At 44.9% G+C, this 15,781-nt stretch overlaps 1 protein-coding gene across 2 annotated transcripts in view; it reads left to right on the top strand.

The window, feature by feature from the left end:
• DCBLD1 (discoidin, CUB and LCCL domain containing 1) overlaps positions 1-7,605 on the top strand; it is a 65,313-nt gene extending 57,708 nt beyond the window's left edge. Inside the window, exons 13-14 of one of the 2 annotated variants that reach the window (XR_012902648.1) lie at positions 1,700-1,819; positions 4,781-4,918. Coding sequence is in view for 1 of the 2 variants with exons in the window: in XM_006123084.4 (XP_006123146.3) it covers positions 1,700-1,819; positions 4,781-5,301 (641 nt within the window). In the remaining variant the exon portion in view is untranslated. Of the gene's footprint in view, positions 1-1,699; positions 1,820-4,780 lie in introns of both variants that reach the window. The other variant, XM_006123084.4, reaches the window with a different exon arrangement.
• The last annotated feature ends 8,176 nt before the right edge of the window (positions 7,606-15,781 follow it).

Consider the following 15,781-nt stretch of genomic DNA (forward strand, 5'->3'; position numbering starts at 1 on the left):
TGCACGCTGGCTCCAATCTCCCTTTCCCTCACAGCCCAGATAAGCTGCACACCAGCTCCCAGCCCCCCTCACTGCCCAAACCTGTTTGGCCCCTAAACCTGAAGGTGTGGAAGAAAAAGGTGATTTGAACCTAAGAACTCTGAAGGGGTGTATATGTGTGGTTTGTTTTTTTTTTCCAAAATTTGAATCAAAATGTTTTCTTCAAGTTTTTCATTTTCTTCTAGTTGTTTTGGATATGTTTCACCCCAGGCATGCAAGTGTGTATTTTAATTCGGTCAAATTTCAGTAAAGAAAACAAGTTCTGCTACACTCCAAACTTTTCCAGGGCCCACCCTTACTTAGTAGAAGTCTTTTCACACTTGAAAAGCAATACTAACTTAACTGTAGCAAGTGATTTAAAAAATAGCTTTGTAACCAGAGCAGCAGACATTTTAATGAGGAAAACTATAAGTTTCTCCCTTATATTTTTATATGTCTTGATGACCTTCAGAATTCTTCTCACTATGAAATGCTGCAGCATATTCATTTTAAAATACTGATGGGGATAAAACCAGCATTGAGCTATGGAGTTTCATGGTCTAATTCTTAAGCTGGAGTCAAGATCAAATGGCCAAAAAGTCATTATGATCTGATGGTTGTTCAGTCATGCACTCTTGTGGAATGAGATAGTAGTCTCAATTCACTTCCCAGTGGACATGTCTACATCAAACATGCCAATTGTATATTTCCATCTTGCGCACATCACTGGAAACACCACATGAACCTCCTTTCATGAGTCCGAGGGTTGTATTTTAAGTGGTCTACCTTTCACGAGAAACAAGTATAGGAAAGAGCTATATTCAGGAAGAGAAAATAGATCAAAGAGTACCTTGTATCCTATGTCAGGCAGTGCGGATTGGTCCCAATTTGGAGAAACTAGATGAAGTGGGTTAGTAGTTTACAATTGGTTGTTTGCAAACAAAATAAATGAATAGTAATGAGCTTACGCAACTTTCACACTGAAGCTCTGGAGTGGGATCATTAACTCTAAACACTGTCGTGGAGACACAAGCCATATTATCCGAAATTGGCAACTAATGGCACCAAGATAAAATAGTTAATTATGCATATAATAATGACAAGCCGTAATTTGACTACAACAAAGACTGGAATATTTTTGAATATTTTTCATTTCCGATATTACAGCAAGATCCCAAAAGGTAATTGCTATAACCCCTTTTTACTGTATACATTTTTAGTCTAACACAATTATTTTACCATTGTTTCCACTTAAATTTTTCATTAACCTCCCTTATGCACTCTCATTGCATGACTATTTTGAATTCGTTTATATTTTTAAAAATTGCAGTCCATGTTTACCAAAAAAGCACACACACCCCAGAGAAATTCCTGCATACGGGCCTGACACTGCAAGTTTATAACCCCAGGCCCAAACCTCAGTCAGCTGCAGGTGTTTTATTGCAACCTACACACATGTGGGTCTGCTGCCATGTACTAAAATTTCTCTAGTGCGCTTTAATTTATTCCTGTTTCAAAGCAATGTAATTCAGTGTGCTACTTAGTTCACAATAGCAGGTCTACACAGAAGCTTAGTGCATAGCAGGCTAGTGCAGGGTAGATTTATACCCCAGCTTGCCATGAACCAAGTGTTCATGTGGATAAGCCCTTAGTGTATTCTGCTTTCATTTATTTCTTCTAGGTTGTTGGAAACATATCAAGCAGCCCTTTGTCAGACATCAGTCAACAGAATTTACCATCAGCTATAATAATGAGAAGGAGACGCCACAAAAGCTGGATCTGGTCACAAGTGACATGGCAGGTAACTGTTGCAGCCTTTGAGATGCATTCACTTTCTTCTTCCCTGTGTTATGTACTGTAGTACATAACACAGGGGAGGTGGGCAAATACTGACTGAGCAACCTACCCTTGTGCATTGAATTAGTGAAATGAGGGAATATACTGGGAAAATGGATAATTAAGAAATCTTTTTTTAACTTCCCTCCATTGTAGTGAGAGGTTTGTTTTCTCCTTGTGAGACTGTCAGAGACAGACACAATACAAAAACCTGACTAGAATAGATTGTGCTTGCTGATTAGGATTATATTTTTCTTTAGTCATGTTTGTATTTATTGTCTTACTACTGCAACAGAGTGGAGTGATGCAAATGAAGAGTCCGTTTGCCCAGAGGTTGGAGATGTGGGTGCATGCCCAACTAGAGAGCATATTGAGACCTCTGTTCACCTCCCTTAATGCCTGAAGCACTTTGGAAATCAGGGCCAGTGAAAGTAGTTAAGTAAAACAACAATGTGTTAACGTGCTGTGTTACCTTGGCTGCAACTCATTGGACAAAGCAAATTCCAGCCATCAGTCCCTGTTTGCATCTCAGATAGGATTCCTTCTTTAAACACCTGCCCGTGTGTTCTCTTTCTGGAAAGGTTAGTGAGCCCAGCCATTGTATGGGATCAGTCAACATACTCATCTGCTGTCCCCAGCATCCCAAAATTCCAGTTCTCCTTTGATATCCATCATCAGAGAAATGCAGTGAAGACCAACTAAAATAAATGGTGACCAGGATTTAACTTGAATTCCCTCTGGCACTTACATGGATATATCTTAAAAACTAGACTAGTGCTTGTTGTAACAGGATCTTTCTAAATGTTTTGATGACTTTTTTTTAAAATTGTCTTCTGAGCAGGGTGAATCAAGATTATTTGTCCTTGTGGTTATTTGAGATGATACCCTGCACAGATCCACACTTTTTGTTTAATGGCAACTACTTTATAGATGGTTCCAAACTCTCGAGCTGTGGGATTTTTAAACCCTGGTAATTTATAGCGGCAATGTTTAAAGCTTGGAATTTTATGTATACTAGCCTTAAAGGCAGATGATAAAGCTGAAAAAAGTGAGTTAAAGTTAGATATGTGTGCTGAGAGCAGCTCTGCAACCAGTTTCTGGAGGGCAGTTAATTTAGAAATATGTTTTTTAAAAATCCTAATATTATAATTCACCGTTAAAATCTCTAGTACTCCCTAGTCCCTAAAGAGATCCTGGAATGGATCAGGATACTCCATCATATCCTGTTAGGGGTTCCATAGAACTAATGGTGGGAGAGGTTTCAAAGAACAATTCGATGGTCTCAGCGCTGTACAGATAAAGACAAGATGTTTTCTGACCAAAGAGCTTACAGCTCAATTTGAGATGTGCAACAGGAAGTGCCAGAGAATTTTACCAGGATTACAGAGGACTGAACTCAGCCCATGTCTGAATTGAAGTGTAAAGTCAAAACAAAAACTGAATTGACCTCAAGGACAATACCAAAACATTGGCAGTCTCTGTGGGTGCTGTTTAACAAAGCTGTGGAGGTCAGCTCATCAAAGAAAAAGGGATAAATTTTAGTCTCTTGAGTTTCTGACTAGTGAAAATGTTGCAATTTTTTCTTCTTGAGTGTCTTAAAAATAATTTTCACCCAGGAGTTCTTTGGGTGGGGCTTTCTTGGATTTGAGTTGCAAACACCCCTGTTGACACTGCAGTCCTTTGATCTTATCTCTGACTCCTCTGTGGGTCATTTGCTGCTTTCGATTAGGGATGTCACCATGTAGTCGAGTAGAGGATTAACCGATAAGCCTACGTTTATCAGTTAATCATATCTACTACAAGCATTTCTCTCCCACTTCTCTTCTCTTCCCTTCCCCCCACCCCCCAAGCTGCTTCTGTATCAGAGATAGCCGGGTGGGGGAAGCGGGAGCCCAGATCAGCAAAGCACCCTACCCTCTCCACCCCAGCACTGCTGCCTCTGATAGAGAGGCACCGGTGCAGCAGGTGAGTGGGGCAGGCGGGAGCCAGTACATGCGGGAAGCTGGCTCTCCTCACATACAAGCTCCGCAGAGCTGCCTCTTCTTCCCCTGTCCCCTCACCCCCGTGCTCCTGCCTCTATTAGAGGCAGCAGCAGGGGAGGCTGCCATGGACAGAGGCTGCTCCCTGGGATGCCGGCACAGCTTCTGTCTATGGGGAGCTTGGACTCCTATGGACAGGGCTGCTGTATCAGAGGCAGAAGCACGGAGTGGTGGGGGTTTCCCTGATAGTGGAGCCAGAAGTGCACTGGCTGCCAGCCATGCCCCCGGGGACTATCAAATAGGCATGTAACCAACAAGATTTGTGTATTTACATGACTATTCAGTAAATCGCTATCTAACATCTCTAATCCTGATCCTCCTCTTCCTATCCTGCCAGATCTAGGTGACCTATCCAATAATTTCCTTCCTTGCTGTTCCCTCTCACTTCTAGCTCCAAGCTGATTACACACTAAATTTGATCCATTTGACTCTAGTGCCTTCCATCTTGGTACTTGTCCCATCCAGCTTTCTCCTCCTATTTGTTATTTGACCTGCATAAGATTCCTCATCAGTAATGCAGGAACTGGGAGTATGGGAAGAGTTTAACCATCCTTCAGGCATCTCCACTACTCTGATGTGTCTCAGAACTTCTCACATGTGAAAAATTCCTATCAACTTTAGTCTGGCAAGGGAACTTGCATCATATCTTGCTGAAACTGCACTTTTATGCTTTCTCTAGAACCGTAGCTATTGCTGATAAATGATAATATATTCACTGAATGAAGGAATTTGGCAGGTACTGAGTTTTCTTATGTTCCTAATGAGAATTCCTGTTGATACAGCAGCTGGGTCACTTAACATTTTTAACTGCCTCTTATACATGATACAATTCAAACAAGCCAGTAGTCTGTCTCTGTATTTATTGAGCTTTTAATGCTTCTTTTTAGATTATCAGCAACCTCTCATGATTGGAACCGGGATGATGATAAGAAAAGGATCCACATTCAGGCCAATGGACACAGAGTCTGAGGAGAAGACAGATAGTTCAGAGATTGAGAACCACTACCACTGCCCACACAGAGCTAACCATCATGAATATGCACTGCCGTTGACCAACCAAGAGCCTGAATATGCCACCCCTATTATAGAGAGACATCTAGGAAGAGACAACACTTTTCCCTCAGAGAATGACTACAATGTACCTGTGATTTCGTCAACTCATAAACATTCCCTTTCTGCTGCCAGTTTCAGTAATTCATGTAGGACTCATGTCAGGAATGGAAACTATCAAACGCCACAGAGTCTAACAAACTATGATAAACCTAAGGTTAATGGTGTTTTGACCGCAGTGGGCTACAGTACTGACTATCAGAAACCACAAACTAATTCACTGGTGAATGAGGGTTATTCAACACCCAGAGACTGCCTAAAGCCAGTAAATCAGACAGCAATGACAGCACTCTTGTGACTTTCTGAGCTGAGATATTTGCTGCTGGAGTGAACAATGTTACTGTATAGCTACTGGAATGAATGTATTATAGTTAGGGCTCTACCAAATTCATGGCCATGAAAAATGCATGTCATACCATGAAATCTGTTCTTTTGTGTGTGTTTTAACCTATGCAATACAGATTTCAAGGGGAAGACCAGCGTTTCTCACGTTGGCGGTTCTGACAAAAGGGTATTTCAAGGGAGTCACGGGACTCTCTTAGGGGATTGTAGTATTGTCATTCTTACTTCTGTGCTGCCTTCAGAAATGGGCTGCCAGAGAGCAGTGCCTGTTGGCCAGACACTCTGTTCTGAAGGCAGCACCCTGCCTGCAGCAGTGCAGAAGGGAAGAGTGGTGATATTATACCATACCACCCTTACTTCTGCACTGCTGCCTTCAGAAATGGGCAGCCAAAGAATGGTGGCTGCAGACTGAGGGCCAAACTCTGCAGCCAGCAGTGCAGAAGTAAGGGTGGCAATAACATACCGGGCCATCTGTCTTCAGAGCTGGGCTCCCAGCCAGCAGCCACTGCTTTCCTGCTGCACAGTTCTGAAGACAGTGTGGATGCCAGCAGCAATGCTGAAGTAAGGGTAGCAATTCTAACCCCCCTCTCCCCAGCCCATACACACACATACATGCTGATAAACCCCTGCTCCTTTTTGGGTCAGGAACCTTACAGCTATAACACTGACATTTCAGAGTTAAATTATTACATTTATTTTTAAAATCTTATGGCTGTAAATGGACCGTGAATTTGATAGAGCCCTACTTTAAAAGGATTCTGCTCCAGCAGCTAGAAGACAAACTCAGTCTGAGCACATGATGTTTCAGTTCTGTTGTGTTCTGACACTTGAAGACCAGAGTACACTGATTAATCACTGACTGTAGCAAGAGAAGCAGAAGGATCAGTGAAAACTCTTTCTGTCACTGATTTGTTATATGTGCAATTTGTACATAGTTTCTATTTAAGAAAATAATTGAGTTTTCTTTAGTCTGTTTTGTTTTATGTATTTAAATGGTAGGAAAAACAGCTGTTGGAGAAGCTCCTGTACAAAAAAGTTTTATGCTCATACGAACTTTATCTTTTGTATTAGCAGTTTTAACCTGTATTCTCCTATAGCTATGGTGGTTCACTTCTTTTTCCATGATTATAGAAATGCTTATTTCCAACAGTTTTATTCTTGGAAGAGTGGAAGAAATAAAACTACGGTACTTGTGGGTGATCAATTTAGTGTGATGCTCAAACAAAACTAAGCTACTTTTTTTCAGTAACAGTCTTTACATGCTAGGATTTAATTTGATATTAAGATGCAAGATGAGTCTTTCCATGCTACTGTTCATGTTAAAGACAAGTAGAAAAGATTTAAAACCATCTTGGTTCAAGCAGTGTCTTTTATTGTAGTGAACATGAACATTTTTTTTTGGACTTTACAAAATCTACATCTATGAATGTAACTTTTCAATAAGTGTCTGTGGACTAGGACAGTTTACAAGCAGAATAAGTTTTGAACTTTGAATTCTTGGGTTATTTTTCTTTTAGAGTTTTACCCCTTCTGTCTGAAGTATTTGCAGACCATACAATCTAATGTGCATATGGTTTGCTATTGGCATTTAAAATTGACGGCACTCACATCAGCAAAGTTTGTTTTTAAAAAGGTGGGAGAGGGTTGTTTCCAGGAAGATCATCCTGGATTCTCGTTTGGGTGCTATACCTGCACTGCGTTGTGCAGGAAGTTTCTCTCTTGTTGAGAGGAAGCATAATCTAGAGAAGACACAGAGCTGAGAACCAGCCTGTAGATCAGAGTTTCGGTAACAGACGAGAGACCTAAGGCAAAAATCACTTAACTTCTCAGGATCTTTAGTTTTCCCGATCCACAAAATGGAAATTTTAGCCAGTCTCAAAGGGGTTTAGTGAAGCTAAATTAATTGTTTTTACAGTGCTTTAAGTTCCTTGGATAGAAAAAGTAGTAGTAATTTGAGACTATGCCATATCTAGTCCCTAACAAGCTCTTAATATTTTTCCTGTGCTTATTTCACTGTTAATGTGCTGTGGACTGTAATGGTGCAATGACCTTCTGCTGGTGCTAAACTAAAGTGTGTGTGTGTGTGTGTGTGTGTGTGTGTGTGTGTGTGTCAGTGCAATTTCTGTGAAATGTGTGAAACACTTCAGTTCCTGAAGTAAAACTGCAGCAACCTACTTGCTACACCACATTGGGTGGTATTGTTTACTTTCTGTTGTTTACATACATGTGTAAATAAAGGACACCAACCTTTGTAACTATATCCGGCAGGTCTGGCGTCTAGCTCTGCTTTATCATTGCTTCACACCCTTGTTGTTGCATATCCCGCAGGAGGAGAAATTTGACAAACACCCAGAAATAGGTGTTCCCGATTATGTGTAAAAGTAACAGTTGTGCTGCTGTGGCTAACATTCCCTGTGTGACTTAATTTTTTTTAGCAAGGCCCTGTTATCACTATACCTCATTTAGTCTTTGACCTATAACCTGTGGGGCTAGAGAAGAGAGCGAAGGAAGAATCTAGGACTAAACTCCATGCTGGATTTATATAATAGTAAGGGATGAGGATCCCCTTCTTATGAGCATGATTCCAATATTCCACCCACACATAATTAGTTTGATTTGTAACTGCTCAAGCAAACAAAGGCTTGTACACCCTGCCACTTACCTTACTTGAGGGGTGAATAAGCCACCCCCACACCTCCTGAGATGCAAAGTTACATTGATCTAAGCACCAGTGTGGATAGTGCTATGTTGGTGGAAAAGCCTCTTGCGGAGATGGTTTTACTAGCCCAATGGAGAGTGCCCTGTTGGCATAGGCAGGGGCAGGGAACCTCTGGCCCGGGGGCTTGGTGCCTGCGGACACTTGGGTTAACAAACGCTATGGCTGCCTGCCAGCGGCTAACCCTGATGAGTTCTGTCAGGCCCACAGGCCAGAGGCAACAGTCCCCCTTTAATTTTTTCCATCCATGTGCAGAATAATTTGTATGTGCACTGAGGCATGTCCAGTAGCAACACATGCTGCCGGCTTTGGTGTGCTGCCAGTCAGCTAGGCAGCATTTGAATCACTTCTGGGTGGCCGCCTAAGCACACAGTTTACAGGGAACACGGGCCAGAGATTCCCCACCCCGGTGAGTAGCTCTACGTCATCGGAGTTACTCTCACTCGAGGCACTGAGATAGTGTCAGTCAGGCTATTAAGTAAGTGATGACATGGCTGGTGCAATAATAATCTGCGGACATGCCTCTGCCAGCTGATTCCTCCATCTGCAGCTCTGAGTAGGAGTGTAGAGTTCATCTTGGCACCTACTTATCTCCCTGCTAGCACCCAAACGTGCCTCCACACACAGCCTGGTTTCACTTGGTACATTTTTTTTAGTGTCACAGGACAGAACCTTAAGAAACTCCTCAAATAGTTTGTCTTTTCCTCTGATGTTTTAGTGAGGGGACCCTGAAGGAGTGCCTTGCAATGGGATGATACCAGGCTCCTTGGTTTTTATCAGCCCCTTTTATTTTTTTTATTTTTTATTACAGGTTGTCATGCTGCTCAGTCACTACTACTCAGCTGCAGCTCTGATCACTGAGCTGGGGTAGGCTATAAAACCACACATCTGTGTTAAGGGCCTTGCCAGGAAGCCCTGAGCCTAGTTTTGGTGGCTCCTGCAAAGGGAGAGGGCCGAAAAAGACAGCACAAAACTTTCCCCTGAGCTCTAGTGGCTGGCAGTGCCTGTAAATCCCACAATTCCTACTACACTCATCATGGGAGAGGTTAGAAAAGCTGCTGCCCCTCTCTCTCTCTCTCTCTCTCTCTCTCTCCTTCCCTAACCTGGGGGCCTATCTCCAGCCCTTTGCCAAGGAGAATCCAGCCTTTTACATTCTAATGAACAAGCTGGGGGCGGCAACTCAGCTGTGATTGGATGGCAAATAACTTAGCCCCCCCACACCTTGCTGAGCCCCACCCCATCCAAAGGAAACCAAGAGCCCTGTGAACTGTGCATTGAGCAAACACAGGTAAGCTGCAGGAAGGGACTTGTAAAGGAGGTTGGGCAGAACAGAGCGGGTGGCTAGTCTAATGCGGTCATAATGGCTCAGCAGAAAGATTCCCACACTCCCCCTCACCCAACCCTTGCTTATCATGACTCTACTTGTTAAGTAAGGCACCAATTGTCTGTTAGTCCCAGAGGATTGAGCCTCAGCCCCGTAGCATGACGCAGCTTCAGCGTTGCAGTGCTGCCCTCTGGTCTGTTAAGGAGAAGCCAAAGGCATTGGGGCCCTTCAATCCTGGGTCCTCAAAGCATTAGTGTAGGTGGGAGCTTAGCCCCCTTTCCTAGCCAATGTCTGGATTAGTAGACTGGCTTTCAATGCATCTGGTTCTGGCTTTGCACATCAGTCTGGCACATCACCCAACTCCTGTAAAGCATTCTGTCAGAATGGGGCCGTGTGCTTCCCACAGACTCACACAGCATGAGCACACCAGACACTCATTGGAGAAATTGCACACACGAAAGTCCCGAATGAGGAAAGAGCTCAATTTAGGAATTGCATCCCTCTCTCAGCTGGTGTCCCTCTGGTAGGCATGGAGCATGCAGCTCGGGCTGAGATAAGCAGAGCTGCCCCGGAATAGAGTCCTTGCCCCAAACGGTCCTCTCAGATACTGGAATGCATTTAATGCCAATTTTGCCAGCATGACTGCTGGGCAGGGCAGGGCACCAGGGCTTATTCTAGCTCATGGCTCATCCATTGCCCTGTGCAAGAGAGCTTTTGCTTGCTACCAAGGGGCACAGCAGCCCTGCCTTTCACTGGGCGGGGAAGGAATGTTGCTACCCCTTCCTGGAATCCTGTGACTCAAGCAATCCCTTCAGTCAAGAGAGGTTTCACAATTAGCATGACCCAACAAATGTACATGCACCATTCATTTCCCTGCCATGCATGTGCCCAGGTTTAACAGCAGCATAGCCAATGCTCGTTCACGTGCAGGTCAACCGCTTCAGAGCGCAAGTCCAGCACCGGAGGCCAGGGAAGTGCTAGAACAGAAGCTAGTTAGTAGCAGCAGGATTTGCAGCAAAGGAAACAGCTGCAAATGCCTCTTTTTAGCTGACATACTGGCCTGTTTCGAAAGTGATGGGAGGGCGGGGGAGGAGTGGGAAGTGCGGGGCTCTGGTGCCGAGGTGCTTGGGGGAGTGGGGCAGGCCACAGTGATGCAGGTGGAACTCCAGAGAGCCACAGGTTGCTGTGGCCCACTAAGGTGACGGAGGGTCACTCATGCAGCCCACACCCCAGCGTTGAAGTCTTAGAGGGGTAGCCATGTTAGTCTGTAACTGAACAAATTTCAAAAACAATGAATAGTTCTTCATCACCTTAAAGACTAACAAAATATGTAGATGTATCATGAGCTTTTGTGGGCACAGCCCACTTCTTCAGATGAATGGAGGCAGGCAGCGGTGGCCAACCTGTGGCTCTAGAGCAGTGGTCTCCAACCTTTTTACACCCACAACCACTTCTTAAATGACAGAACAAGCCAAGATCTACTGCCCTGCCCCTTCCTTGAAGCCCTGCCCTCTCTATTCGCCTCCTCTCCATCACTTGCTATCCCAAACCCTTATACTGCTGCTTTTTTTCCAAGTCTTCTGTAGGAAGAGGTTTTTCCAACATTTGGCTTGTCTAGACTGGACCAAATGTCAGGAAAAAACCCTTCTTTTGGAAGCCCCCTTGTTCCAAAACCGAAAGAGGAATATAGGGGTGACCGAAAGATCATGTTTGCTCTTCCACTAAAAGAAGCAGAAGAACAAACGCAACCCTGGATGCAGAAGAGTTTTTCTGGGCTATCTCTGGAATCCAGAAAAACTCCTGGGCTACGTCTACACTGGCCCCTTTTCTGGAAGGGGCATGTAAATTTCACGAGTCGTCGTAGGGAAATCCGCGGGGGATTTAAATATCCCCCGCGGCATTTAAATAAAAATGTCCGCCGCTTTTTTCCGGCTTTTAAAAAGCCGGAAAAGAGCGTCTAGACTGGCCCCGATCCTCCGGAAAAAGTGCCCTTCAAAGTAGGAATAAGACCCTCCGGAAAAGGGCACTTTTTCCGGAGGATTGGGGCCAGTCTAGATGCTCTTTTCCGGCTTTTTAAAAGCCGGAAAAAAGCGGCGGACATTTTTATTTAAATGCCGCAGGGGATATTTAAATCCCCCGCGGATTTCCCTACGACGACTCGTGAAATTTACATGCCCCTTCCGGAAAAGGGGCCAGTGTAGACGTAACCCTGCAGTCTAGCCGTACCCTCACTGGGTTGAGACAGGATGTGTGGGCTCTGGGGTGGGAATGAGGGATTTGGGTGTGGGAAGGGGTGAGAGGTGCAAGCTCTGGGAGGAAATCTGGATGCAGGAGAAGGGGATTCTGGCTCGGGGAGGGGACTCCAGGCTGGGCAGCGTTGGGGTCAGATGTAGGGTTGGGGAACTAAGCAAGCCATAGGCTTGTGGATGTGAGGGTGCAGGAATTTGGGTTGGGGCATGTGAGGGGCTCAGGCAGGGGGTTCCAGTGTATGATAGGTTCAGATGTAGGATCTAGGGGAAGGGGAAGTGCAGGAGTGTCCGCATGCTGTGGCCAGATGGGGGCTTAGCCCCAGATGGGGGTTTGTTGGCCAGGCTTCATTTTTAAATAAAATCCTATTGCAAACACAAAACGTTTCTGCATTGTCATTATTTATGAGACAGGCAGGGAAGCTGTTTTGAGACAGGGGTCACTGACCCACAGAAAAGTCAGTTGGGGCCACATAAGTGAGATGCAAAAAAAAAAAAACCTCCCCCAAAATCCCCTCAAGCCTCACTAATGTGGCCCCAACTGTGCTGGTGGGAGCAGGGGACATGGTACTGGGGAAGGGTGCTAGTGGGTGCTGGGGCAAGGAACAGGGTGCCAGTGGGGGCAGGGTTCTGTGGCTGGGGGCAGGGAAGAGGGAACAGGGTGCCAGTGGGGACAGGTTTCTGCAGCAGGGGACATGGTGCCAGTGAGGGTAGGGTTATTTGGCTGGGGGCGAGGTGTCAGTGGGGGCAGAGTCCCCTGCACCAGCCTCCTCCCAGGATTCCCCACCCCCCAGAGGAGGGAAGCCCTGTCACACGCCTCCTCCAAACCTGACTCCCCCCCTCCCGCGGAGCAGGGAAGCCCATGCATGTGCCCCCTTGTGGCCAACCCCCCCTCCCACCAGGAAAGGAAGCCCCGTTGTGCACCTCCCACTGGGACTCCTCCCCTCTCCCGCACAGAGGAGGGAAGCTCTGGCACGCGCCTCCCACCAGGCCTCCTACCTCCTCCCGCCACACAGCAAGTCCCTGGCACACCACAGACCTGGAAGAGGGGAACAGGCAGTGCACTTCTGGAAACCCCGGAAGTGGCATGCAGCTGCTGGACTTTCATCCACCCTGCGGGAAGCCAGCACTACCTCCATTGTCACTGGAGGTAGGTAGTGGGGCTTCTTAGGGGTGGGAGGAAATGGGCGGGGGGGCCCGAATGCCTTGCGATGGACTGGTCAAGCCCTCCCAAATGACCAGTCGATCGTGATCGACGGGTTGGTGACCATGGCTCCAGAGCCACATGCAGCTCTTCAGAAGTTAATATGTGGCTCCTTACATAGGTACTACATCCAGGGCTCGAGCTACAGGTGTCAACTTTACACCAGGCTGGAGGGTGCTCACTGTTCAACCCCCAGCTCTGCCATAGGCCCTGTCCGCCTCCACCCTTTCCCCCTAGGATCCTGCCACTTCCTATTCTCTCCACTGAGCCTGTCACACCCAGGTTGCCCTCCTCCAGTGTCTCCCACTGAGAAACAGCTGATCACAATGGGCAGGAGGAAAAGCAGGAGACGGCACTGACTGGTGGGGCTGCCAGGGGGTGGGATGTGCTGATAGGGGTGGTGAGGAGATGATCTGGGCTGGTGACATAGAACGGTTGCTCTTTGGCAATGTGCATTGGTGAATTCTGGCTCCTTCTAAGGTTTAGGTTGGCCACCCTGGAGTAAGGGGTCCAGGGCTCCATTCATCGGAAGAAGTGGGTTGTGCTCATGAAAGCCGATAATACCATTTACATGTTTTGTTAATCTCTGAGGTTATGCTGAACCATTATTGTTTTTTAAATTTTTTTCTCATTTTGGTTGCCTATCACTGGTCTGGTGTAAGGCTTTTATAAAAAGTTTGGAGAGCCTCATTGTTGCGCCTCTGCAGCAATAAGAATTACTCAACTAAAACATTTTCATCAGCCAAGAGAAACTCATTCTGTTGCCTTTTGACCATTAGCAGCTAAAACAACAGAGTTGTGCTCGAGTGACATGCCTTCAGAAATGCACAGATTTTCCATAGAGATCATTGATTACTGAGGCCAACCTTTTGACTTTAAATAAGCAGTGCTTTGTGGAAGGGAGTGGGAGGCACAGGGGATTAGCAAAGTAATAGAAACCATAACTTTTCACTTCCAGGAAATTGGTTCAAATTTGGTCTAGCACAGAAGCAACCAAAGTAATTAGCTATAGGTTGCAATTTGGTGACCTTTGTGGGCTCAGGCCGGGTCCTGCGGGATAGATGTTCACATAATCAAAGTGCAGTTCTAGTCTGAAAAATGCCCCCATAAATGGCATCATTGGACTCCATGTTTACAGTGTCTCACTAAGCCCAGGTAAAATTTGCTCCTATTTCTTTTAACTGCCCACCCTGCAAACTTAGCCTAGAATGTGGGAACTGAGCTGAATTTTTCTTGCGCATTAGCGCCTGTAAAGATTCTACAGGCTGTGTTCTCTCACTGACCAAAATCCTATTGTCTTCAAATTCTGCTGCCTTACAGCATCTTTAATGGGACTTTCCAGGTGCAAATGAGGGCAGAATTTTGTCCTTGCATTTGAAACAATTACCATTGTTATCAGTGCAAGTGCTAGAACAGAATGCTGCTCACTTCCTTATAGTTGTGTTGGACTGTGCAGAATTAATAGAGTTAAAAGATAGCAATTTATTCTAGTCCCTAACGTCACCAATTGGCTCTGAATAATCCCATGACACAAATATATTTCAGGAGAAGGTGCCATTTCCACACAGTCTCTTTTCCACTCTTAAAACAAAAACAAAATCTAGTGGTGTTTTGTTTTTATTAAAATCTACTAATATAGCACCACAAGCCATGAAGGCTATGCAGAACTAGGACAGATAAGGTGCTTTTAAAACCAGATAAGGATTGGGCAAAAAGACATCTCTTGAGAAAGTTACACCAATGTCTGGCTGTTCCTGTGTTATCTTATTGTATTGTCTGAGCAAAATAATTTGAGTTTCTTTACCTAAACTTTATTGGAGCTTTGGAGACTTTCACCCAAGTTTTTCTTTTCAAACTTACAAACAAATGTGCTGTATGATATATGTAGAGGCTGTTCAGTATCATGTTTTCAGTAGCTGCTCTTGAGCAATGTAAAACATACTCATATCCATCCACCACAACCACCCCAGATAACTCATTGGGTTAGAATTTACCAGAATTTCTTATCCTGTTTATTTATAAACACTGCAAGAAGTCCATGAAGGCTGCAACTGTTTTGTCTTAGTCAGATTATCACTGCTTTTTTGAAATTTCACCTTAAGCATGTGCAGTTAAGTTCTGATTTCATTTGTCAGCACGGTTTCCAGGAGTGTGACATCTTACATCTGAACTGGCCTAGGGAGCACGATATCACTGACAAAGATTTCGCTTACTGAAAACAATGTGAACAGAATTTGAGAACCCTGAATCATCACTTGTCCCCCAAAAACTTCAGCACGCCTTACTGGACAACCTCTTCTTCTGAGTTACAATGATCCTTCAGTTTATAAGGAACAATATGTTTGAGCATTTAATGTTCACAACAACTCAGTGCTGGTAAATAGAATGAGAAAGTATACAGTTGGTCACAAATTATTCAGATATTGTGGGGTTTCTTCAGTTAATTGTTCCAGATAAGTCAAGACAATAATTAACTTTAAAAAAGTGTATATACTGCTGTAAGGAAGGTGATCTATGCCAAAGCCTACTGTTTAAAGGATCCACCAAAATAATGAAATACAAAACAAAACAGATTTACGGAGAGTGAGACATCTAGGCCAATTGCTTCCTGGGATAGGTAGATTATTAGAAGTTTCTTGAAGTAGGAGCAGGATCCTTGGTGAACACTAAGGCCCAGCTCTTCAGTGATATTTGGGTGTTTAGCTGTCACTAATTTACTGTTGAAGAGCTGGATCTTAGTCCTTGTCTACACTTACCAGCACCATTGATCTACTTCAACTATGCAAACAGTGTAGCTGAAGTCAACATACTCACCGCGGCACCTTGCATATGGTAAAGTCAATGGGGGCTGCTCTCCCGTTGACACTAGCTATTCTTCTCGTCCTGGTGGAGCATCTGCACCGATATCGATGGGAGAGTGATTGGAGATCGATTGATCGTCCCTAA

The sequence above is a fragment of the Pelodiscus sinensis genome, chromosome 3 (genome assembly GCF_049634645.1).
Source record: "Pelodiscus sinensis isolate JC-2024 chromosome 3, ASM4963464v1, whole genome shotgun sequence".
NCBI classification, from domain to species: Eukaryota; Metazoa; Chordata; order Testudines; family Trionychidae; genus Pelodiscus; species Pelodiscus sinensis.